Below are 26,529 nucleotides of genomic sequence, written 5' to 3' on the forward strand. Positions count from 1 at the left end.
CTCTGACCACTGCCCCTGACATGCAGAGTCACAACCCAACTCCTGGGCTGCCCTGCCGTGTTGAACACCTAAGGCTCTACCCCTCACTACATAACAGGTGCAAACAGACCAAAACATTATGGCTCAAACAGAACAAATCAAAGCCGCAGAGCCAATACTTCTAAGCAACCAAGAGATAGCCAACCTATCAGACCCACAGTTCAAAACACTGGTGATCAGGATGCTCACAGAACTGGTTGATTTTAGTCGCAAATCAGATGAAAAAAATGAAGGCTACACTAATTGAAATGAAGGGAAATGCACAGGAAACCAATAGCGATGGAAAGGGAAACTGGGACTCAAATCAAGGGAGTGGACCAGGAGGAAGAAACAACCAAATGGAAAAGAATGAAGAAACGGGAATTCAAAAATGAGGAGAGGCTTACGAACCTCCAAGATACCTTGAAATGTTCCAACATCCAAATTATAGAGGTACCAGAAGGGGAAGAAGAAGAGCAACAAGTGGAAAAATTATCTGAACAAATAATAAAGGAGAACTTCCCCACTCTGGCAAAAGAAATAGACATCCAGGAAATCCAGGAAGCTCAGAGAGTCCCAAAGAAGGTGGACCCAAAGAGGAACACACACCGAGTCACATCATAATGACATTAGCCAAGATTAAAATGAAGGAGAGAATTATAGAAGCAGCAAGAGATAAGGGGACAGTCACCTACAAAGGAGTACCCATCAGACTGTCAGCTGATTTCTCAAAAGAAACCTTACAGGCAAGAAGGGGCTGGAAAGAAGTATTCCAAATCATGAAAGGCAAGGACCTACATCTAAGATTGCTCTATCTAGCCAAGCTTTCATTTAGAATGGAAGGGCAGATAAAGTGCTTCTCAGATTAGGTCAAGTTCAAGGAGTTCATCATCACCAAGCCCTTACTATATGAAATGTTAAAGGGACTTATCTAAGAAAGAGAAGATAAAAAGTATAAAAAAGTGAGTGGACAGCACACTCACAGTTATTAACAACCACACCTAAAACAAAAGCAAACTAAGCAGACACCTAAAACAGGAGCTGAGCCACAGAAATGAAGATCACATGGAAGGTTAGCAACAGGGGAGTGAGAGGAGAAAAGGAGGGGAGAAGGTACAGAGAATAAGTAGCATAGATAGTGGGGAGAAAATAGGGGGAGAACAACAGTAGTGGGGGAAATGTAGAAGCTAAAGAACTTATGACACATGGACATGAATTAAAGGGGGGGAAGGTAGGTGGGAGGGGGTGTGCAGGGTGGAGAGGAATAAGGGGGGGAATTGGACAACTGTAATGGCATAATCAATAAAATATATTTTTAAAAAAGAAATGCTAAATTCATTTCCATAAATCTAGTTCATAAAGAATTCTGGTGATACACAATTGACATTTTTAACGTTATTTTAAATCTAAATAGTTATAATTCATGTGTACAAAATTCAATGGTTAATGTAAGAGCTGCTGTGGATGTTGGTTAATAGGTGATTTTTATATGGTTCTCTGGGATTTCAGTTTGTAGGTACTTGCAAAGAAACAGCATTTTTAAAATGTTGGGGGAGGAAGTGTAAGAGATGAGTACGGAGCTATAGACAGTGGCCAGACTGTGGGCAGCCTGAATGTCAGAAAAGTTTGGTAATGATCTGGATGGAAGTCACTGAATGATTTTGTAGAGAGGAGAAGCTAATGACCAGATTTTCATTTTAGGATTCTTTTAGCAATCCTGTGTACTGCATATTGAACTGTGCGATTTCACAATATTTTAGTCCCGTAGCACCTGAGCACTCAGTCAATATAACTAACTCAATCAGGAGTTTTTACTGCTATTTTACAAATCAAAAGGTTGATTGTGGATGAACTGCTCAAATTACTTTGCTAACAAAAGACAGCTATCCAGCCTGAGCCCTGATCCATATAACCCAGCAGCTTACAGAGTCAGAAAGCCTATTAATTCAATTTCCAATAATCTTCAAGTGAAAATTTTTAAGTTTCTCAAAATTTGTTTCAAAAAATTACACTAAATTCATTGAAGTTTAAAGTAAAGGTTTTCTAAAGATTCAGTTTGCTCAATATACCTTTACTGCTCTTTACTATTTTGAATTAATATTGGCCAAAAAAAAAAAAGAAGAAGAACACTGCTTCATTACTGTTGCAGCGTCCTTTGTAAAGATGAAAGTGCACATGGCAAAATGGCTGGGGTAGGAGAAGGGGGAATATAATAAGCTACTCACACACTAAAATGCTATGTAGATAAAAATTCAAGTACATCTATTAATAGCCCCTTATCCTTTCCTAATAGGACAGATTTTGTAAGAGTCCTTGACGTACTTTGAGGTGGAGTCTGAGGGACTTTGGTCACACACATGAAAAGAAATAAAAAAGTCTTGTTCTTTACATCTCAGAGTAAGGAATCCATAACTCGAGAAAGCATAAACCTCTGTCATCCCTTCTTTGACCTCCACAACAGAACCATTGCCTCCACACTTCAAAGAACTCTGTTTCCACTGAACAAATGAAAAATAATGTGCCGTAACTCAATACGCTTTACCAAAGAGTAGCGAATGTACAACTCTGTTTACAGCCTGAAGGAATAAGGAAGTTATACCAAAATAGTCCAGATAACATCTCTGCTCTACAGTTTTATTCTCTAAGATTCCAGGCAACAAGATGGGCCAGAGGATTGGAAAGATATGCTGGTGTACCCTAGGAAAGAATAAAACTCATCTCCAAAGAGCACCACTCCGTCTCTATCTTTTTTACCAAAGAAATAGTGCTTGTTTGAGGCTGCACCTCTGGTTCCACTAGCAAAGTAAGCAAAAACCCTGTAGCCAATGCTATAAATAACCAAGCTTCAGACCTGTATTCATTTTTTGGCACTTAATGTTGGGACTTTCTTTCTGAGGATGATTCATCTATGTTCTCTACTCCCCTCTCTCAAGAATTCCATCCCTGCTCTTTAAGCCCACAGGCTTATGCCTGTGGCAGGAGCTCTTTTGTAACTTAGGGTTTATTTCTCTTTTAACAGACAACTTGAATTCCCTGTCACCCAAAAATGCTAAAGATGTAGGTCATTTGTGGTTTAATTTCTGCTCCTTTTAGATCTTATATATTTTATAGAGGATGTGTGGTGATGCTCAGATTCAGGAGGCCACGGTTATCCTAGACCTCTGCTTCAATAATAATAATTAAAGAAGGACACAGACTATGAAGAACCCTTAGGATTTTAACAGAATTTAAAAAGAATGCATGTTGTACAGTTGTAACTTTATAAGCAAAGCTATGGAATAGAATAAATTTAAGAAAATACCTCAAAAATAATTTGACAGCCTTGTAGAATAGGATACCTTATGAAATCATTGAATAATAGACCAGGAAAGGTTGGTTGAGTTCAAATTTTAGAAGGCCCAGAATAGTAGGCTGAAAAAACTGGAATTTCACCCCGGCTGGTGTAGCTCAGTGGATTGAGTGTGGGCCTGCAAACTAAGGGATCACGGTTCAACTTCTCAGTCAGGGTACATGCCTGGGTTGCAGGCCAGTTCCCAGAGGGGGACACAGGAGAGGCAACCATACACTGATACTTCTCTCCCTCTCTCCTTCCCTTCCCTTCCCCTCCAAAAATAAATGAATAAAATCTTAAAAACAAAACAAAACGAAAACTGGAGTTTCATTTTTATGCAGTGAAGAATCTAAATGAGCTAAGGGGCAAGTTTCTTGTTTGCTTTGTACTATAATTTGTTTTAGTGAGGTAACTACAATTTATAGATAATCTACTTTGTGCCAGATGCAATTTACTGAATTATTTCATTTATTCCTTATAAAAATTAATAAGGTAAATTGAAACTTATGAGAAATGTAAATACTGAAAGAAGTTCAAAACACTAGATTCGTAATCTAAATCCAGGTCTGTATGATTCTTAAGCCCATGTGCTTTTCAATAATACCATACTGCCTTCATAATGTAATAAGAATAGGGAATTAACAATCGTTAAGGGCAGATTGAGGAAAGAATACTGGTTAAAAGAACTAGAACAGTGTTTACAGAAATGTCAGCTTGTGAAAAGACATGAAACACATTTTACTATTGCGATTAACTAGAGATTGAAGACAGTACAAGGTTAAGAGTTAAGAATATGAATTATAGAAAACAGATTATTTCACTGTTCATAAAATGTGTTTATAAAATGAATTATACAAACACTAGCTCTACTATTTCTAAAATGTGTGCCCTGGGGCAAGTTATTTATCTCATAGCTTAAATGTTTTCACTATTAAAATGAGACTGCCTACATCAAATGGGTTGTTTTCCTGAAGTTAATGATATTTAAATGGTATCTGGCACATAATATCAATGAACACTAGCTATTTTTACCATCAACATCATCATCGTTCATGTTTGGGGGAAAAAAGGTCCAAGTTTCCAAATTTTAGGTTAGTGGGAAGATGGAGGTACTCTCTCGGACACAATAAAGGCTGAAGAAAAAAATATGTTTTGTGGGAAAAAATAAGTAAATTCATTTCTGCAGGTGAAAAAAAGTACGCCTTAAAGGTCTGTGAGTTTTCTGAACACTTCTCCAATCTACTCAGCTTCCATCTATGGGGAAGTTTCCCACGTGTCTATCTTCTCAGTAAATACTGTGCTACTTCTCATACTCGCTGACATACTGATACTGGCACGGAGATGGTTTCCTCAATTTGGTCATCAGTCCCCACCAACTGACTCAAAGCATTTTTACATGTTTATGTCTAGGCAGGCACCTCCTTACAAGAAGTGTTAAACACAGCACTACTACTGACCAACTTCTACAAAGTCTTATCCGAAGTCATTTTAACATATATAGAGAATATTTTTAATGATGAAATATTAACACTTTATGCCATCAGTTTTTAAATTTTCCAGACATGTCCTAAACTTTTTAATACTAGCATCCAATTATAATAATAAAATAAAATGTTGAAATTAATTAATTTGTATGAAAATAAATATTTAAACATCTAAGAATTAAAGCCTTAATACATTAAAACAGGATATAGACAATTTCTGCAGAAAAACTTAATTTTTAGTTCCTGAAAGCAATGACTTAGAACAGAATGTACTACTGAAGGTTAACCAAATCACACGTTATATAGCCTACATTTCCGTAAAGTTGAACTAAAGTTGAAATTTCCAAAAGTTGAACTTTCCGTAAAGTTGAAAATTGTTATTATAAAAATAACTGTTATAAAATTCTTCAACTTAAAAAAAGACCCTTTTTGACTTCTGGCCAAGATGAAGACATAGGTGGAAACACTGTGCCTCCTTGCACAACCAAGTTTAAAGACGACAAAGTTTTAGTAACAAAAACACAACCAAAACACAGAAAATTGAACTGCACGTAAGTCCAACAACGAACCATTTCAGCCAGACCAGTAAGAGGGGCAGAGTCAATGGCTAGCGGAGTGGGATCACGCAGAAAAAAATCAGCCAAACCGACCCAGTCATGCAGGTGACAGCTGGCAGATACCAGGCCTGGGGTAGCAACGGGCGGACCCAGTGAGGGCACAAGACGGCTGGCTGACCGAGGTCACACATGCACATGCAGAAAAACCAGGCGAAGGAGCGAGCAGTGAGACAGACCACACAGGCCCCAGCGGCCTGCGGGAAGCAGCAGAGGGGACCGCCATTGCCCCTCTCTGACTCCGCCCCCACATACAGCATCACAACCCAGCAACTTTGGTTGCCCCAGTCTGGTGAACCACTAAGGCTCCGCCCCTCACACATAACTGGTGCTAACAGATCAAAACATTATGGCTCAAGAACAGCTCAAAGCCCCAGAGCCAATAATTCCAAGCAACCAAGAGATAGCCAACCTATCAGACCCACAGTTCAAAACACTGGTCATCAGGATGCTCACAGAACTGGTTGATTTTAGTCACAAATTAGATGAAAAAAAATGAAGGCTAAACTAATTGAAATGAAGCAAAATGCACAGAGAACCAATACTGATGGGAAGGAAACTGGGACTCAAATCAATGGAGTGGACCAGAAACAAGAAAGAAACAACCAAACAGAAAGGAATGAAGAAACAAGAATTCAAAAAAATGAGGAGAGGCTTACGAACCTCCAAGGTACCTTGAAATGTTCCACCATCCGAATTATAGGGGTACTAGAAGGGGGAGAGGGAGAGCAACAAGTGGAAAAGTTATCTGAACAAATAATAAAGGAGAACTTCCCCACTCTGGCAAAGGAAATAGACTTCCAGGAAATCCAGGAAGCTCAGAGAGTCCCAAACAAGGTGGATCCAAGGAGGAACATACCAAGGCACATCATAATTACATTAGCCAAGATTAAAATGAAGGACAGAATCCTAGAAGCAGCAGGAGATAAGGGGACAGTCACCTACAAAGGAGTTCCCATCAGACTGTCAGCGGATTTCTCAAAAGAGACCTTACAGGCAAGAAGGGACCGGAAAGAAGTATTCTAAGTCATGAAATCCAAAGACCTACATCCAAAATTGCTGTCCAGCAAAGCTTTCATTTACAATGAAAGGGCAGATAAAGTGCTTCTCAGATAAGGTCAAGTTCAAGGAGTTCATCATCACCAAGCCCTTATTATATGAAGTGTTAAAGGGACTTATCTAAGAAAAAGAACATAAAAATATGAATAGTGAAAGGACAGCAAACTCACAGTTACTAACAACCACACCTAAAACAAAAGCAATCTAAGAGGACAGCTAGATCAGGAGTGGAATCATAGAAATGAAGATCACATGGAGGGTTAGCAACAGGGAAGTGGGAGGAGGAGAAAAAAGGTACAGAGAATAAGTAGCATAGACGGTAAATAAAAATAGACAGTGGGCAGGGCAAGAATAGTATGGGAAATATTGAATCTAAAGAACTCGTGACATGTGGACATAAAGTAAAGGAGGGGAATGGTGGGGGAGGGGGTGTGCAGGGTGGAGGGGAATGGGGGGGGAATAGGACAACTGTAATGGCGTAATCAATAAAATAAATTTTTTTAAAGACCCTTTCTCTTAAATTCTTACAATTGAAATGTTTATATTTATTTACTATATAAAAGTACAAACACTAGAAAATTATCTTTCAGAGAATAGACTTACATTAACTAACTTCAGAGATACTTACAGTGCATGTTTTTGCCTTCCTTCTCTTACAGATTGAATATAGTATACCAAATTATCAAAGAAAAGCTTCATCATGTTCAATTCTTTTTCTGCCCACCTGAACCAATTGAAAAAAAATAATTTTAAAGCCATAGGTAAGAGAATAAATCTATCACAGGACAGGAAAAATATTTTAAATCTCCAAATTCAAAATCTTTTAATTGCCAAACCTACAGGTTGTATTTGTACTTGAATTGTGAAAAGATATAAAACAATGCACCTTCATTTTTATGAATTTAAAGTATCAATATCATTTTTTTAATCTCAAAATACTCCATTCCTGTGAAGGGGATAAAATGTCTGGCAGAGTGCTAAAAATAAATGACTAACATGAATTTACTGGGTTGGCCAAAAAGTTCGTTTGGTTTTTTTTTCCCCCATAAGATGGTCCTAGTAGTACTTAGTTTTCATGAACTTCACTCAAAAAAATTTTGTTGGACTGTATTGTGACAGCTGTTATAACAGCATGCATTTTTAAAAAACTTATCAAAAAACGGTGAATTTTTGTGCAGCCATTTTAACATTGAAGATGGAAGAAAATACATGATATTCCCAGCATATTATGCTTTGTTATTTCAAGAAAGGTAAAAACACAACTGAATTGCAAATAAAGATTTGTGCAGTGTATGGAGAAAGTGCTGTGACTGATTGAACATATCCAAAGTGGTTTGCAAAGTTTCATGCTGGAGATTTCTCCAGGGACAGTGCTCCACAGTCAGGTCGACCAGTTGAAGTTGATAGTGATCAAACCCAGATGCTGATGACAACATTATACCACACGGGAAATAACCAACATACCCAAAGTATCCAAATTAATGAAGTTATTGGTGAAAATGAACAATGTGTCTTTTACTTTATGGAAAAAAAATACAAACTTTTTGACCTACCCAATATATTAAAAATAGTATGATACAGTCAATATAGTCCATATGAGGATAGATTGTGTGCGTTGGTCATTATTTAGCAGAATTTAGCAGAGTGCCTGGCATACAGAACCCCATACAATATAAACTTACTAAATCAGAATTTTTACTGTCAATAAATAATTTGTTTATTTTTTAACAACTTTTTAAATCAAAGAAATATTCAGACATTAAGCTCCAACATAATCAGAAACACTAAAATAAAAAAAGAAATAGTGATAAACACAATCAGAGACACCAGGGTCCTTTACTTCCACAATAATCTATCTCACACATTACTTACTAGCAATATACCTGCTAAATGTACAAATACAAAAGGATTAATATTCCAAAACTTCTAATGTAATTTACATGTTCTTGCTATAGCTCTCTTTTCAAAAGAAGTTACTCTTGCCTTTACAATCATTTAATGACAATCAAGTGGTAGAAACAAAACTAGTTCTAACACACTTGCTCCATGGATTTGTGTAAGTAACTTGACCTCTTTAAGTCTTTTTACTGAACAAAACTAAGAGGACCAGGGATAACAGCTTCCAATTTCAAATTATGGGTCATAAGAGTTTGAGATAACATGTACCAAATGTTGAGTGCTGTTGCACATAAAAGACTCACAGTAAGTTAAAGTTTTGGCTATTATTGATGCCAACTAACCATAGGAAGTTCAGGGTTCTTTTAAAAGAGAACTCCTGGTAAGATTTAGGATTCCAGTCTCATGTTAAAAATCCTGTGATCTGTCACTAACTGAGCTTATTTACATTCAGTTTGAAGAACAAGCTAAAAGGGCTTCAACTAATATACTTAGGTTGAGGTACTTAGTAAGGATTAATAGCTTAATATTCAGTTTGCCTCTAACAATTTTCTACAAGATTGTTTGTTACACCCTTTCTTACTCCTTAACATGAACTCCCTCAAATGCCCACAATGTATCACCAATTAGACCAAGAAACCCTTTCATACTTTAGAATTTTGTAGTTCAGTCATTTAAACACTATGGGAAGCATCAATGAAATAGGACTCATGGTATTCTTGTACTTAAAGGATGCTAAATGTTTTCCTCCATTCTTGTGTTTAGCATCTCAAGGACCTTCCTGGCATTCACAAATACAACAGTCACTACAGTCATATTGTAATATTAACTGAAGAGGACTAAGATGCTTTTAAAAGAATAATAGAGGTTCACCACATTAAACAGATCTCCTTTGAAAGAGTAAATAAGCAAGGGTTATAACTCAGAAGAACTTCATCCTATTTAGAACTATAGATTTCCAAGTGTTCTTTTTTTTAATGTTACTCATTTTAAAAACAAACAAATACAAGTGCTCTCACTACCTCATCTTAGATTTGAGATATTAGGTAAAAAGCCATCCAATTTGACTTCAAAAATGAATTGAAGGTCTAATTTTTCCTAAAATTTAAATGTCTCTGAAATCTCTCTCAAAAGTCTATTTTGAATAAAGCAATATACTCTTATAGATTCAATGAGGTACCTGTGATAGCTTTCTCTATATTACCAAAAGCTGAATCAATTTTACAAAGTACTATCCTTGAAAGAACTCCTTAACAGTCATTAATCATAATTTCTATATAAAGGTAAAAGAGTTTAGGGTGGTATTCAGATTATCTCTAACATAATGTAATGTCTAGAACCAATTTCTAGTAAAATGAAAAACACCTTGGAGTGTTTATTTTAGTGTGGATCTTCTTCAGGAGTTGCTATGGCCACATATACTAAAAATCTTCACCCTAAAATTAGTGCATTACTTGCTAAAATATTTTTCTCCAACTGCAATGAATACAAAAAGTAAGATTTTCCTGCTGATGGAGATATAATTTCTATGGGGCTAACTGGAAGATTTAGCAGTTAAATCTAAAAATAATATCTGAATTACACAAAAATCAAATTTTCCTAGTACATACAAAATAAAAACTACTAGTTATTCAAAACCTTGTTTGATAACTATGATTTTTTAAAAATCTTTATAATAAATACATTTCTTTTATTTACTTACATTGTAATCCAATGTGTATCATAACTACTCCCAAACTGCTGAAAAGTACCAAACAGTTTTGGAAGAAGCCGAAGTGAAATTACTACCGATCTGAAACAATAAAAACAGGTATTTAGAGAATAAAATAATTTTAACTACTATCAGTAATTCTGGCTTTTTACAGAAATTTAATTATTTAAAATCTTAAATAAAAAAGAATTTAATAAAATTTACATTTATATTTCTCATACAAATATTACAAATTTTTTCTTCTGACGTACAAATTTATTTTATATACTAAAGCAAGAAATCAAATTTTACAATACCAATCTAAGTCTTTTAAACTAAAATAAACTATAAATATCAGAGTGTAAAAGCAAGTGAAGAACATTTAAAAATAAACTTTTTTCATAAAGTATATATTCTTTAACAAGTCATGGGGATTTCTGAGAATTTAATCCAGGAAAACTGGAAGCAGAAGCTTAGGTAAATTATCTAGAGTGGGTTTCTGAAAATTTAATGTACATTTGATTCACCTGAGGGAATCTTGTTAAAATGCAAATTGTTATTCAATAGGACTAAAGCAGGTTCAGAAATTTTGCATTTATAACAAGACCATTAGTGATAAAATGCTGGTTAGTGGACTACATTCTGAAAAGTAATAATGTAGATAACATTTTTTTCACACTATACAAATTACAATTTTTCTCTCTAAATCTCATTTAATATGATCTGCTTTCAAGTTGAGAATCAACTGCATTAGGAGCCATGTTAATAATGAAAGCACACAATATACACCAACTATGACAAGCAAAAAGGGATAGGAAACCACTCACATGCAAATAAATCTGAATATGCCTATGTTCTCAAAGGAAGAAGTGTATGTAAGATACTAACATACAAATCCCAGAAGTCTTACTAAGCAAGTAGGTTGGCCCCGTGAGTCGCAAAAGAATGTCAAACTAATGAGATACTGATTTTTTTAAGCTCAGAAGCCAATATAGCTTCTTGAAAGAATTTTTATTTTATCTTTTATTTTTAAAGATGTTATTTATTTATTTAGAGGAAGGACAAGAGAAGGAGGAAGAGAGGGAGAGAAACATCAATGTGTGGTTGCCTTTCACACATCCTGTACTGGGGACCTGGCCAGCAGTCCAAGAATGTGCCCTCACTGGGAATTGAACTGGTGACCCCTTGAGCTCAATCCACTAAACTACACCAGCCAGGGCTGAAAGAAATTTTAGAAAGACCAAAGCTGGCACCCTAACCACAAGTCTAGTGTACAAGTTAAGTCCCCCCAAATTCCTACTCTTTGAGAAGAGTACCAGGGATATCACAGTAAGGGGCTGAGTGAGAGGAAAACAGTGGTTGAATACAGGAGCAGAATTTAAAGGGAAAACTTCCTACTTATGAATTAAATCCAAAGTATTTAAATTGGACTACAAAGCCTTGTGTGATTGTACTTATTCCTCCTCTTAGTCTAACTTAATTTCCTTCTAATCTTTTTTCCCCCCCGCAATCCTTTCAAATCACACAAGCACATTCCAGAGCCTCTGCTATTGCCTCTATTTGGCGATGCTCTTTACCTAAACATCTACCTACAAGACTCCACTCACTATATTCATGTTTCCTCAACTGTCAACAGAAAAGATGACCATGACAATTGTACAATAAATAACACCTTTCCACTTCATCATCATCATCTAAAGAATATTCCTTTATTTAGTGTATCTACCATTAATGTGTGCTCAATGAGCAAACACTGTCTTATTAAAACATCAACATTTTAAAGTGCATTACTTTAAATTTTTGAAAATATGTTTACTGATTTGAGAGAGAGAGAAACATCGATACAAGAGAGAAACACTGATCAGTTGCCTCCTATTCTTCCCCCACCCAGGGTCTGAACCTACAACCTACTTATGTGCACTGACTGGGAATCAAATCTCCAACCTTTGGTATACGAATGACACTCCAACCAACTAAGCCAGAGTTACCAGGCCTTAAAGCATATTTTTAAATATGACTGGCGAAACCCTGTCAGTTTCTTAAAACCCTGTGAGACTCCATTTATGTATATACCTAAGGCAACAATTTTCAAACACTCTCATCTCATGGCACACACAAACTAATTACTAAAATTCTGCAACAAACCAAAAAATTTTATCTTTGCCTATTTGGCCAAAAGTCAGTGTAATTTTGATTCATTCACACAGGACAGCTATTGTTATCTTGGCTATTATCGTTTTTTAATTTGGCAATCTAAGGAAAAGGAGGTCAGTCAGTACTCCTGACTAAACAGACAGGTGCTGCATGTTTTAAAAATGCTTATGGCACACCAGTGTGCCATAGCACATGGGTTGAAGTCACTGACCTTTCCTTACAAGCGTAAAATCAGTAGAGATATCACAAGAAAAAAGAAAAAATATAGAAAAAGTTCATCTAAAATCAAAAGAGCATATTTGAAAATTGTTTGCCTGGTGTAATTTCAATAATGGTTTTCTAATACAAAGAAATAAATACTAGAAAGAGGTACATTTATTATTTTCTTTAAGAAGAAACTAAGGCGCTCTTGCCAGTAAGGCTGAGTTGGCTGGATTATCATCCCATGACAGGAACTCTTTCAATTCCTGGTCATTGCATGCACTTGGGTTGCTGATTCAGTCCCAGTTAGGGTGCCAATGAGACAACCAATTATGTTTCTCTCTCACATCCATGTTTTTCTCCCTCTCTCTCTAAAATCAATAAACATGTCCTCCAGTGAGGGTTTAAAAAAAAATAAAGGAGCCTCCTATACTTCTGCATTTCTTAAAAAAAGAGATAAGAAACTATGGCAAATTTTATAGCAGGCCATAATTATATGTTTTCTGCCAATTTTATTAAATTATCTGTTTGCAGTCAATGGTGTTAAGAATCTGGATGGTTTAAAACTACTCTCCAAATTTCCTACAATAAACATGTTTTCATTTTCTAAAATATAATGTAGAAGAAAGCATAAGAGGACATTAGAAAATAGGAAGCCAGGTGGTGAATGGACATTGGTTGAGTGGACAATGCTGTGGATCATTTAAAAGAAGAGTCAAACTATGGCCAGGTGGCTCAACTTGTTGAAGTATTGCCCTGTGCACCAAAGATTGCGGGTTTGATCCCTGATCAGGGCACGTATCCAGATTATAGGTTTGATCCCTGGTCAGGCCAATGTTTCTCTCACATATCAATGTGGGGGGGAAAAAAAACAAAAAGAAGAAGAAAAACCAAAAACAGAAATATGGAAAGAATGTGAAAATGAGACCCACCTTCCCTCTACTCTGACTCCAAGTGGAACATTTTTCTTTGCAATTTTTATATACTCACTGAATTATCAAGAAATGATTAAATATTAGATCCTAAAACATTTTAAAATCTTTCCTAAGATTATCAGAAAAATTCTGAATTTTTACCTTAAAAAATTTCCAATATAGAAGCCACTTTAAGAGTTATAAATTCAAAGACACTTTATAATAAATTACTAAATTCAAACTCAAAGTGATCTCAAAACACTGCAATATTATATTTAAACTGGTAAATTTAAAAGGAAAAATGATATAAAGTTATGTAATTATAGACTAAAAATTAATAACATACAAAATGAGGAAGATAATTTATTTGCTTGGACACAATAGTATTTCAATATTAACTGAAATTCAGCTTTGATAGCTGAATGCTTACAAAACTAAATTTAAAAACGTTATATTCAAACTTGTATTTCAAAAATTCTTCCAAGGATGAAACTTTTAAAATACCTAAACTACAATCCTGGACAACAACATGTTTAAGTCAAAAAGGGTCGATGACCAAGAGTAACAAGATACTAATTTTAGACTCAAGAAAACTGCCACTACTCTAAACTTCCCTAGTTCTTTGCCCGAGTATAAGAGCTTTCGTTGTAACCAGAAGTTTATTAACTACTAGGCCAAAGATTTTTCAACCTATGTGCCACAGTACAGTAGTATGACTCAAGAATTTTTAAAACCTGTAACACCTGATGAGTTAGGGGCACTGAGCTCTTTTCTCTTAGATTGTCAAGTTAAAAAATGACAACAGCCAACAGACAATAGCCATCCAATGTGAATGAATCAAAATTAATAAAAATTTTTTCAAATCAGCAAAAACACATTTTTTTCATGTGTGGCAAAATTTTAGTAATTAGTTTGTGTGTGCCATGAAATAAAAAGGTTGAAAATTGCTGTACTAGGCAATCATGTTGACGTAGTAGAATGAATACATTTGCTGGTGGTCTTCACAAAGTCATGTATGAACAACTTTTTCATAATCCAGGACTGCATATTTTAAGAAAACTAATGTGTTCTTCAAAATGCTACTTATTCAGCCTCATAGATTATAATACAGGGGTGGGCAAAAGTAGGTTTACAGTAGTAAAACAGAGTTTATTTTTGTGTTACTATTTATTAATTATTGTATTATGTCTTTTTCCATATGAACTATTTATACCAAGAGTTAACAAGAAATCCTTTATATAATACAGTTATATGGAGGAAAAAACATAATAAAGAAAGTATAAAGTACCATCCATTTTTTAATTAACTGAACCTTTATATACAGGATCCCTGACACATGCAATCATTTCACTCAAAAAAGCATTTGTACACGAAGGAAAAAATTTGAGCGCATGGGTTCAAGTACCTACAAAAATCAATGCCCCTCCCCCCCCGCAAAAAGCTCATTGGATACGTCATTCCCAGAGTCTCAGTTCAACTCTTGGGAAGCAGAATTTCAGGGGTGCAAGGTACCAGATGTGGACTGCTTTCTAGTAAACATAGAAACTAAATGGGCTTGACTATTACCCAACCCTACTCATTGGACAGCAATCTTACATCACTCATCCTTGGTACAAACATTAAGCCGATAAGTAACAGACTTTTTACTGTGGGAGCTACTTTGTCTCACTCTCACATTATTATGACAACATTCTTCAAACATATTCTACTGTTTCTATAATTTTAAACTTGCTGCATTGCCAAAATATTATATGCCTTATAAACCAATCTGCCTAGGGATAAATGTGCACAAGGCGAATGTTGCATATAGCAGAGAAAGACAATGCAGGCATTTTAGAAAATGTATTTTCAATGGGTCCATATAAATCATAGACTTATGAGCGACTTATGGAAGACTGTAATTTTCTTTTTCAAATCTGTTTCCTGAGATGTAATGAGTCCAAGCTACTGTTCAAAAAAAAAGCTACCTTCATTCTTTAAAATAGGTTGTAATATGACCATAGAAAAGCAAAAACAAACAAAAAAAAAACATTCAGAGGTCTTGTAAACCATGGTGAGGAACCAGAAAGAATATGAAAAGGTTAGCATAGAGAAAATAAAGAAACAAAAAACCTCTATAAGCACATAAAAATTAACATCATTAAGTAGACCTCTGTGATTTTTTTTGTGAAATGTCAGGAAAATGGTAAATGAATTAAGGTTACAATACCTTATTTGTTTAACATAAGGAAAAGCTTTCCTATTTATATTATCCCTGGCTGGTGTGGTTCAATGGGATTGAGGCCTGGCCTGCAAACCAAAGGGTCATTGGTTTGATTCCCAGTCAGGGCACATGTATGGGGTGCAGGCCAGGTCCCCAGTTGGGGGGTGTGTGAGGCAACCACACAACGATGTTTCTCTCCCTCCCTTTCTCCCTCCCTTCTCCTCTCTCTAAAAATAAATAAAATCTTTTAAAAATATATTAGCACACTTGTGCAACTTTCCTCTCTTACTGTGATGGTAAATTAAGGTAGCTGGGTTCTGAGGAAGAATTCTTATGTTTAGAATAGGATTTCTCAAACTCTGATGTCACTAATGACATTCTAGGCCAAATAATTCATTGTTGTGCAGGAGGGCTATCCTGTGCATGGAGGGATGTTTAGTAGCAACCCTAGCCTGTGACAGCACTTCCAATCCTACTCATTGGTGTAACATTCAAAAGTATCTCCGGAAGACATTGATACTGTCTGGGAAGAAAATCATCCCTATTGAAAACCACTGGTATCAGGAAACCCAGACTAGTGATGATTAAAATATGTTTGAGCCTATTTTTTTTTTATTTGCAATGGTAACTTTAGTATGCTTAGCTGGTATACACTGCATGTGTTACATATGTCATTGGCTGAAGAAAGTCACAGGACTGATGTCTTTTATAGTAAGACTAGCATGATATAGCAACCCTCTAAGGAGTAAAGTTTGAGGACAAAACTAACTTTAACACAATAGCTATGTTCATTAGCTATTCAAAAATATCACTAAGTAACCAACTAAAGTACAGGGATCACCTCAAACAAATGTAAAATATTTCATTTTCAGGTAATTTGGGGGGTGGACATATTCAATCTTAATAAAAAATCCAGATTAACAATTTTCATTTTATATACAGATTTCTCCTTTTGTCCCTTTGAAGTTTACTTATAAGATAAATATATGCTCTTGGTGGAAAAATGGGAAATAGAAAAGCCCAAATAAGAAAAAACTAACTCAATCCTAGAAGAAAATAACCACTTTCCAGTCTCACATTCTGCCTGCCATCTTTATAACAGTTGGCCTGTGAGTATATGCCCATGTCATTATATAACCTCTGAAAAGAGGACTCTAACAGGCTATATGATATTTCATCTTTCACACAGGTTTTTAAAAAGTACAACATACATGCAAAAACATATATAAACCTGAGTGACAGTTCAAAGTATTAGGAAGTAAATATACCTGTGCAAACAATATAACATCAAGAAATAAATCATTACCAGCATACCAGAAGCTTTCTTTCCGCCCCTTTCCAGTCACTAACAACCCAAGAGTAACCACTATCCTGTTAACTAACTATAATAGTCTTCCTGTTTATAAACATTATAAAGTTCTAGTAAAGAGATAAATCTGGCTTCTTTCATGCGGCATTATGCTTGTGAGATTCATCCATGCTACTCTCTGCAGTTGTAGTCCATCCATTATTAATGTCACTCAACAGTCCAAAATTTGATTTGCCTTCCTATTCAGTTTTTAGCATTTGGATGGTTGCACAAAGAATGTTTACTTATTTTGAATAGTGCTACCATGAACATTCTTGAATGTGTCTTTTGTTAACTATCTGGAGGAGTTTCTTAGGGCACATACTTAATGGTGGAAAGTCACAGAGTATGTAAATGCACGTAGGAGGAACATAAAATTTATAACACCACTTAAACTGTTCACTGGTTCCACAAAGACTTTTAAAACACAGTATTTTTAAGTTAACTGCTATAACACCCATATACATGATGAAATATCATCCAGCCATTAAAAGCACTCTTTTTAAACACTATACACCAAATGAGGCAACTGATCCACTGAGAGGTTTATTAGTGATTTCTCATAACTGCACATTTTTCTATTTGATTGTCCAAATTATAGCCCCTTAAAGATCAAAAGTAGAAAATATTGCACATACACTTCGTAACTTAAGTAGGTAAAAAAAATTTTGAAGCAATTTATTATTCAGTAAAATTAGACATTTATATCAGTTGTGGGGAGAGTTAAGCTGAAAACATTATTTAATATCAGTAACATATTCAATTAATAACTGAATTCACTATCACAGAAAAAGAAACATTATCAAAGCAGTATAAGACAAGGAAAACCTGAGGTTATACCCTAGAACAGAAGTAAACAATGACCACCAAAAAAGAAAATAAAAAAACTTGTAAGCATTTGGCCTTCAATAAGAAGACTATAAATATATGGCAGAGTTAAACAGAGAAAAACAATAATCTAAATCTTTATACACTACAGAAGTTCAAGACACAGATGATATACCCAAATGAAAGAACAATGCCATCATCAAAATGTTTCATGCAGCTTAAGTTTACTTCACTTATGTTCCTTTACATGTAATATGACACATTTCAAGAACATTTAACTACAATTTGAACACAGAGTAAAGGAAGTAAATTTGAGGAACATAGAGTAAATTTGAACACCATGTTCCAAAGTAAAGAAGAGAGTAACTACTTTTGCTACTTTTTTGTTTCTCTTGGAGAAGATTTAATCAAGAGTGACAAAAAAGTGCTGAAAAAAAGCAAGACTGGGTGATAAAATATGAATCCTGTGAAGGATGTCTTTAAACCTAAAATGAGAACCACAATTACTAAAAATAGATTGATAATGGCACATTAGCTGCTATGAATTCACCACACCTAGTCAATACACAAAATTAACTTTGACCACTACATTAAAATTTTCTAAACTCCTACTTACCTGTTGTTTCCTAAATTTTCAAGGCAACCTTCAATGAATCTCATTCGAATTTGTCTATCCGTGAACCAACATACTAAGGAACAGAGAAGTTTCTCTGCTTCATTTATTAATCCTTCTGAAAGATTAACCTACAAAAAATACACAAAGTTACAGTTTATCCTGATCACATTTTGAGGTAATTTTGTAGTCTTTTGCATATATTAAATAACTTACTGCATCATCATCTTGGACTATATCCCACAACAAAGTGTTCCCTTTCTTGCAAACATTATCCAAATTGATGTCTGTCACAGCATTACTGTTGAATTGATGTTTATGAACTGCAGGTCCTGAGGGGGCAAAATATAACACACTATAAAGGAAAACAGTTGACTAAAATTGTGAAGTAAATTATAACATTCACAAAGGTAACAATTCAAAAGCATAATAATATATTTTACATAAGAAAATAAAAACAGTAAGATTAGCACAATAGTTGCTTTATGTATGGCAAGAATAGTACTATTTAAATTTTAATAGACTAAAGTGAAAAGAATTTTCTTTTCAGTCTCTTCACTATTTCTAATTATGATTTATGTTTTTCACATGCTGAGAGAGCTGTACATAAATACCTGAAACCAAAATTGAGCATAAAGAAGACAATTCATGTGGAATAATTCTATAGTCAAGGGACAATCCTCTAACTGACCTCTGTATAGCTGTCTTGTATTTCTACATTTAAAAGATTTTTAATGAGGAACTTCCGCCAAGATGGAGGCATAGGTGGAAACACTGTGCCTTCTCCCACAACCAAGTTTGAATACAACAAAGGTTTGGAGAACAAAGACACAGCCAAAGGACAGAAAAATTGAATTATACGGAAGTCCGACTACATCTAACAGTTCAACGGGGACGGTAAGAGGGGCAGAGCCACCAGCGAGCAGGGTCGGGCAGGACAGATCCCCCCACCCAGGCGTGCAGGTAGCCCGGACCCAGTCAGGGTGTGTGGCAGACTGACCGCGGTCGAACATTCACGCACAATGAGACGGACCACGCAGGCCCCAGGGGGCGAGGGCTGATGGCGGCGGCACACTCGAGTGCAGTGGGATGAAACGCATGGGCCCGGTGACGGTGGCAGCTGGGGCACCGGTGGGGGCCGCGGCAGGAGGTGGCAGCAGGAGGTGGCAGATGGGACGCCATTGTTCCTCTTTGACCCCGTCCCCACATACAACGTCACAACCCAGCGACTGAGTTGCCATGCTCTAGTAAACACTTTAGGGCTCTGATCCTGCTACGGAACAGGCACGAACAGCCCAAAAGATGGCGCAAGAAGAACTCAAAGTCCCAGAGCCGATAACTCTCAGCAACCAAGAAATTGCCAGCCTCTCAGAAGCACAATTCAAGACACTGTTTATCAGGATGCTCACAGAACTGGTTGATTATAGTCACAAATTAGAGGAACAAATGAAGGCTAAACTAATTGAAATGAAGGGAGATGTCCAGGAAACCAATAGTGATGGAAAGGAAACTGGGACTCAAATCAATGGAATGGACCAGAAGGAAGAATGAAACATCCAACCAGAAAGGAATGAAGAAATGAGAATTCAACAAAATGAGGAGAGGCTTAGGAACCTCCAGGACATCTTTAAACATTCCAACATCCGGATTATAGGGGTACCAGAAGGGGGAAAGAAACAGCCACGAGTGGAAAACTTATTTGAACAAATAATAAAGGAGAACTTCCCCAGTCTGGCAAAGGAAATAGACTTCCAGGAAATCCAGGAAGCTCAGAGAGTCCCAAAGAAGTTGGACCCAAGAAGGAACACACCAAGGCACATCATAATTACATTAGCCAAGACCAAAATGAAGGAGAGAATCCTAGAAGCAGCAAGGGATAAGGGGACAGTCACCTACAAAGGAGTACCCATCAGACTGTCAGCGGATTTCTCAAAAGAGACCTTACAGGCAAGAAGGGGCTGGAAAGAAGTATTCCAAGTCATGAAATCCAAAGACCTACAGCCAAGATTGCTTTATCCAGCAAAGTTTTCATTTAGACTGGCAGGACAGATAAAGTGCTTCTCAGATAAGGTCAAGTTCAAGGAGTTCATCATGACCAAGCCCTTATTATATGAAATGCTAAAGGGACTTATATAAGAAAAAGAAGATGAAAAATGTTAACAGTGAAAGGACAGCAAACTCACAGTTATTTACAAACACACCTAAAACAAAAGCAAAACAAGAGGACAGCTAGATCAGGAGTGGAACCATAGAAATGAAGAACACATGGAGGGTTAGCAACAGGGGAGTGGGAGGAGGAGAAGTGGGGAGAAGGTACAGAAAATAGCACAGACAGTAGGTAGAAAATAGATAGCGGGGAGGGCAAGAATAGTAGGGGAAATATAGAATCTAAAGAACTTGAGACACGTGGTTATAAACTAAGGGGGGAGAATGGTGGGGGAGGGAGTGTGCGGGTGGAGGGGAATGAAGGGGGGAAATAGAACAACTGTAATGGTATAATCAATAAAATATATTTTAAAAAAAGATTTTTAATGAGAACTGGAAAGCATTATGCTGAGTGAAATAAGCCAGGCGGTGAAAGACAAATACCATATGATCTCATCTTTAACAGGAACCTAAACAACAAAACAAACAAGCAAGCAAAATAGAACCAAATACACTGAAACAGAGAACAGGCTGACACTGTCCAGAGGGGCGAGGGGAGGGAATTTCAGGGGGAAAGGGGAAGGGTTTACAGGAACAAGTATAAAGGACACATGGACAAAAACTAAGGGGGTGGAAGGTGCGGAGCACTGGCGGGGGGTTGGGATGGAAGTAAAAGACAGAAAACTGTACTTGAACAACAATTAAAATAAAATTTAAAAAAATTTTTAATTAGATTAGAGATGATTTGCCCAAAACTTCATATTCAAGATTCCAATATAATAATTCAGACTTTCTCAGTTACCAGGCTAAATAAATTCTCTCTAGTTCTATTATATTAGGTAAAAACCTTTGTCTTTGTCTTTAAACTGCTTTACCATGAAATCTCCCTATTGGATTGTACACATATATTGATTTCATTAAAACGAGAATTGTGCAACCATAACCACAACACAGTTTTAGAACACTCTCACCATTCTAAAACATTCCCTCATAACTAATTACAGTTAATCCCTGGTCCCATTCCCCAGCTCTGGTCTGTTTATCCACCCCCTTATGTAGTAATTTCCTTTTAATAAATTAGCCTTTTGAAGAAATTTCATGTAAATGGAATCATAAAGTATGTATATAGTCTTATGTCTAACTTTGTTCACTTGGCAAAATGTTTACTGAGGTTCATCCATGTTGAACCACATTATCAGTAGTGTGTTCCTTTTAATTACAGAATAATATTTCATATGTGAAAATAGTGCACTTTGTTTACATATTCATCAGCTAATGAACATTTGGATAGTTTCCAGTTTAGGGCTAACAGGAGTAATGCTGCCATAAATATTGTATAACAAGTCTTTGTATGGATGTATTGTTTTCCTTCCTCTTAGGCAAATGCTTAGGAGTAGAATTAATGGGTCAAAAGGTAAATGTATGTTTAATGGAAAGAAACTGTCAAACTCTTCTCTAATATGGTATTGCCCTTTTACATTCCTACCAGTACTGTATTAGGGTACAAGTCCCTGCTCCTCCACATACTTCACAACATTCTTTGATCACTCTCTTATTTCAGCCATTCTAATAGGTATGAAATAGAATCTCATTGTGATTTTTATTTGTATTTTCCTAATATTAATGATGTGGAGCTGCTTATTAGCCATTTATGCACCTTCTTTGATGAAATAAAGCATTCCCTACTTTTTAATTAAGTAGTCTTACTAATGAGTTGTAAAAGTTCTTTTATATTCTGGATATAAGCCCTTCGGTAGACATACTTTTTCCCACTCTGTGGCTTGACTTTTGGGGTGTTTTTTTGTTTGGTATTTACTTTTTAAAATTAACTTTATTAAAATATGATGTAAGATAATGCCCTGGCTGGTGTGGCTCAGTGGATTGAGTGCAGGCCTGCGAACCAAATAACCATGGTTTGATTCCCAGTCAGGGCACATGCCTGGGTTGCAGGCCAGTTCCCAGCAGGGGACACATGAGAGGCAACCATACATTGATGTTTCTCCCCCTCTCTCCTTCCCGTCTGAAGATAAATAAATAAATAAATAAAAATCTTTTAAGAATGTGTATATATATAATGTAAGATGAGATAGAAAACATTTCTATCAGCCCATAAAGTTCCCTTGTGATCTTTTACAACTGGAACTGACCACCAAACCTCAGGTAACCAATGAGTAGAATTCAACCATTATAAATTACTTTTGAATATTACAGGAATGCATATAAATTATATATAGTGTGTACTCTTCTAACTTCATTTACTTAAAAAATGCTTTTTGATATTTATCTTTCATGCTGCATTCTATCAGCAGTTCTTTCCTTTTCATTGAAGAGTACTACTATTAAACTATATAAATATACCATAATTTATCTACCAGTTAATCCCAGTTCAGGTTCTCATGAATGAAGCAGGTATGAACATTTATGTACAAATATTTTTGTGATTATGTTTTCCTTTCTTTTGGTAAGTACCTAGAAAAGGAATTGCTAGGTTATATGGTAGGTACACATTTAACCTAATAATAAACTTATAAAAACAGTTCCCAAACTAACTATGCATGAGAGTTTTAGCTGCTCTACATTTTTAGTATCCTTCGTTATCATTTGCCTTAATATTATCCATTCCAACAGGTGTGTTCTGGTTTAAATTTGCATTTTATAGATGACTAGAAATACTGAGAATCTTTTCACATATTTATTGACCATTTCTTTTTTTCTTTAAGATTTTATTCATTTATTTTTAGAGGGGAAGGGAAGAAGAGAAAGAGAAATATCAATGTATGGTTACCTCTTGTGTGTCCCCCGGTGGGAACTGGCCTGCAACCAGGCATGTGCCCTGACTGGGACTCAAACTGCGATCGTATTCTTCGCAGGCCCACACTCAATCCACTGAGCTACACCAGCCAGGTCTCGACCATTTCTTTATATTCTTTTATGAATTAACTACCCAAATCTTTTGCTCACTTCCAAAATGAGTATCTTAATGTTTTGAAAGACTTCTTTATAGTACTAAATACGTTATAACACAAGGTAGATTTGGACAACATTAATACATTTAATAATTTTACTCAACTTCTAACTTCATGTAGTAAAAACACATACAGTACTAAATAAAGGGCAAATGGAGTAAAAATAGAATGGCCAAAATTTAATAATGCAGTGTCAAAATCTAATGACCTCAATCTTAAATCTTATTCACTTCTCCACAATCACAATAATGCAAAAAGTCTTTTAAAAAGGTAACTTTATCTAGATTATGTACAATTAACATTTGAAATAATTAAGTTGTCACCAAGGCACGCAAATTATTATCTCCAAGTTTGATAATGACTTTTAGAATAAATCTACTTAACCAGGTTTACTTAAGTTTTCAAGCGCTGGTGGTACCTAACCAAGCAAAATGCTGGATATATAGACCTTTACATTTACAGTTCTACAACTATTTTTCCCCTTAATTTTTCTCTTTCCTCCTTTTTCTTCTACTATTCTTTAACCCCCTCTGGCCTCCATTCTTCTAAAGCTGTTATGTCCTATTATATTTTTAGATTCATTTAGAACGATTAGAACCATTGTTTTTGAAGATTTTTTATCATCTCAGGTGAAAGAAACACCTTGGCCTTTAGTACTCACCTTTTCTCTTATTTCTCCCCAACCCTTCCCAGCCCCAGGCTAGACATTTTACATAAACAGAATATAACATATGATCCTGTGTAATCTACTTTTTGATCATATAATTTATGAATATAAAATGTAATGAAGTTATTTATTTTCTACAATACAAACCTATAATTTTAATACATTTAAAAATATTTCTTCTAGCTAAGTATCTCTGGATGGAACTGCAGCCTTTATATTCTTGATGGAATATTCTTAATAATTTCATTCCCTTAAAAAGAAAACTACCGTATGAAACTATTTGGCAAAAACATTTATCATAATATTAACTGTTGATTCATTTTAACAGTGTAATATAAATTATTCCTATTTTAAAGAAAGTAATATATTTTACTTACTACAGAACCTTACCTTGACTAAGATGTTCATGGTAAATAGATGCTAAATTAGGAAGATGTTGTTGGAGATGAGATGTTAGCTCTGCATGTGAATTAATCTGAACTAGCTCCTCTTCACACCCAGACTCTTCACCATCAAAATCAGCCATATTTTTTTCTGATTTTGCACTGACCTGGGAGCTACTGCAACTGACATCATCTGCACTTAGCATATCATCAACCATATGCCTATAACACAGAGAAGAGCACAAAATTACTAATTACATTATTTAAACAGAGTTTGTGAATACCAAAAACATCTCTCAAAACATTTGGCACAAGTTACACTCAAGAATACAAAGCTACATTTGTTTTTTAAATAGTATAATATGTTAACAGCTTTACAAAAACTAAAAAGACCACAATATCAGAACTATATATTAATTTTACAATATACCCACGTTACCTGACCCATCAACGAATTTCACAAAAACTTCAAAGACAATAATTTTAAATAAGAACAGGAAACTCACTTTTATATAATTATTCTATAAACTCAAATCACAATGTGAACTTTAAATTTTGCTTACATTTACTCATATGACTACAGAATCAAATAAGGTAGCTACCGGGAAAATATTTCAATTTAAGGCTGCAATCTAAAAGTTGTTAACTGAGGAACTTTTAACTCAATAAACATCTTTTAAGTATCACTTCTAAAACATAACTATACTGGATGCTCTAAGGATATAAAGACAAAAGAATGAAAAAATAAAATAAGGAAAAGTTCACAAGTGACTTAGACTCACAAGTAGTACCATCCACAAAGAATATGCAAAATGCTAAGAAAAACAAAATCATTATGTCTTCTGGGATCATGGGTTAGTTTTGGGTTAGAAGACTAAAAGACATTTACAATATGACAATTATTTTTCACTTCAGTCTTAGAAACAAATTCCTTCATCTTCAGTATGAGCTCTCAAAGGAGTGCATAGATATAGAATGTCTATCTATAATGTCAGACCCTAACCAGTAATTCTCAATCACAGGTGACTCTGGCCCCTGGGAGGGACTTTATCTGGCAACATCTAGGCCCATTTCTGGTTATCAAAAGTGGACACATAATGCTGGCATCCAGCGATAGAGGCTAGGGATGCTGCTAAATGTACCACAATGCACAGGGCAGCACTCACACTGCTGGGAATACAAAGCAATTAATTATCTGGTCCAAAAATGTCAGTAGTACCAAGGCTGAGAAACATCATCTTAAACTGAATTAATGATAACAAGCAAAGGAAATAAAGTGCCAAAGGAAATACAAGTACCAGTGAACATGTATTTCTCCCCAATAATCAAACTGAATTCTGAAAGGCCTGGCAAATTGTCAAATCTAAGAATACTCATCCTGATAAAACATATATTCATTATTTCATCAACTCAAACACAACTACTTGGAATAACAGTAATAATAAATAGCAACATATAAGGTCTGTCCAGAAAAATATCCAGCTACACAACATGAAAAATAGAGACATCTATTAAAGAAGATACAAGAAAAGCTGTACACAGACAATGATGCCTCAGTTGCCTTCAAAGTAGGTACCTTGGGACCTGACACAGGTTAGGTGTTCTCCTAATTGCCAGCAGCTGCCCCTTTGGATTTTCCTGAATCTCATCAATGGTCTGAAATCCCTTCCCTTTCAAAGGTGATTTCAGCTTTGGGAAAAGCCAGAAGTACAGGGAACCAAATCTGGGCTGTAGGGGGTCTGAGTAACCTGAGTGATTTGATGTTTTGCCAATACATTTTGCATAAGACATGTTCCATGAGCGGGCACATTGTGCTGAAGCTGCCAATCACCAGATGCCAGTAGCTGCGGACTTCTGAATCATCTAAATAGTTTCCGCAGAGAAATGTTCAAGCTTAAAGCAAAATTTGATGCAGATTCATTGCTCTACTCACTCATTCATTTTGAATGTGATGGTCACACAATACACATGTCCACTCAATGGGTGTTTACTGTCCACACTGACTAGTACAGTGA

General features: G+C 35.6%; 1 protein-coding gene across 2 annotated transcripts in view; it reads right to left on the reverse strand.

Moving 5' to 3' along the window:
• Positions 1–26,529, reverse strand: part of USP34 (ubiquitin specific peptidase 34) — a 241,337-nt gene that overhangs the window by 120,388 nt on the left and 94,420 nt on the right. For both annotated transcript variants that reach the window (XM_037048000.1, XM_037048001.1), the window contains exons 16-20: positions 24,522–24,736; positions 18,570–18,685; positions 18,357–18,484; positions 10,105–10,194; positions 7,135–7,230 (exon numbers count right to left, since the gene is read on the reverse strand). In XM_037048000.1, the coding sequence (XP_036903895.1) occupies positions 7,135–7,230; positions 10,105–10,194; positions 18,357–18,484; positions 18,570–18,685; positions 24,522–24,736 (645 nt within the window). The remainder of the gene's footprint in view (positions 1–7,134; positions 7,231–10,104; positions 10,195–18,356; positions 18,485–18,569; positions 18,686–24,521; positions 24,737–26,529) is intronic.

The sequence above is a fragment of the Sturnira hondurensis genome, unplaced genomic scaffold (assembly GCF_014824575.4).
Source record: "Sturnira hondurensis isolate 20B ecotype Veracruz unplaced genomic scaffold, ASM1482457v3 Scaffold0006413, whole genome shotgun sequence".
NCBI classification, from domain to species: Eukaryota; Metazoa; Chordata; class Mammalia; order Chiroptera; family Phyllostomidae; genus Sturnira; species Sturnira hondurensis.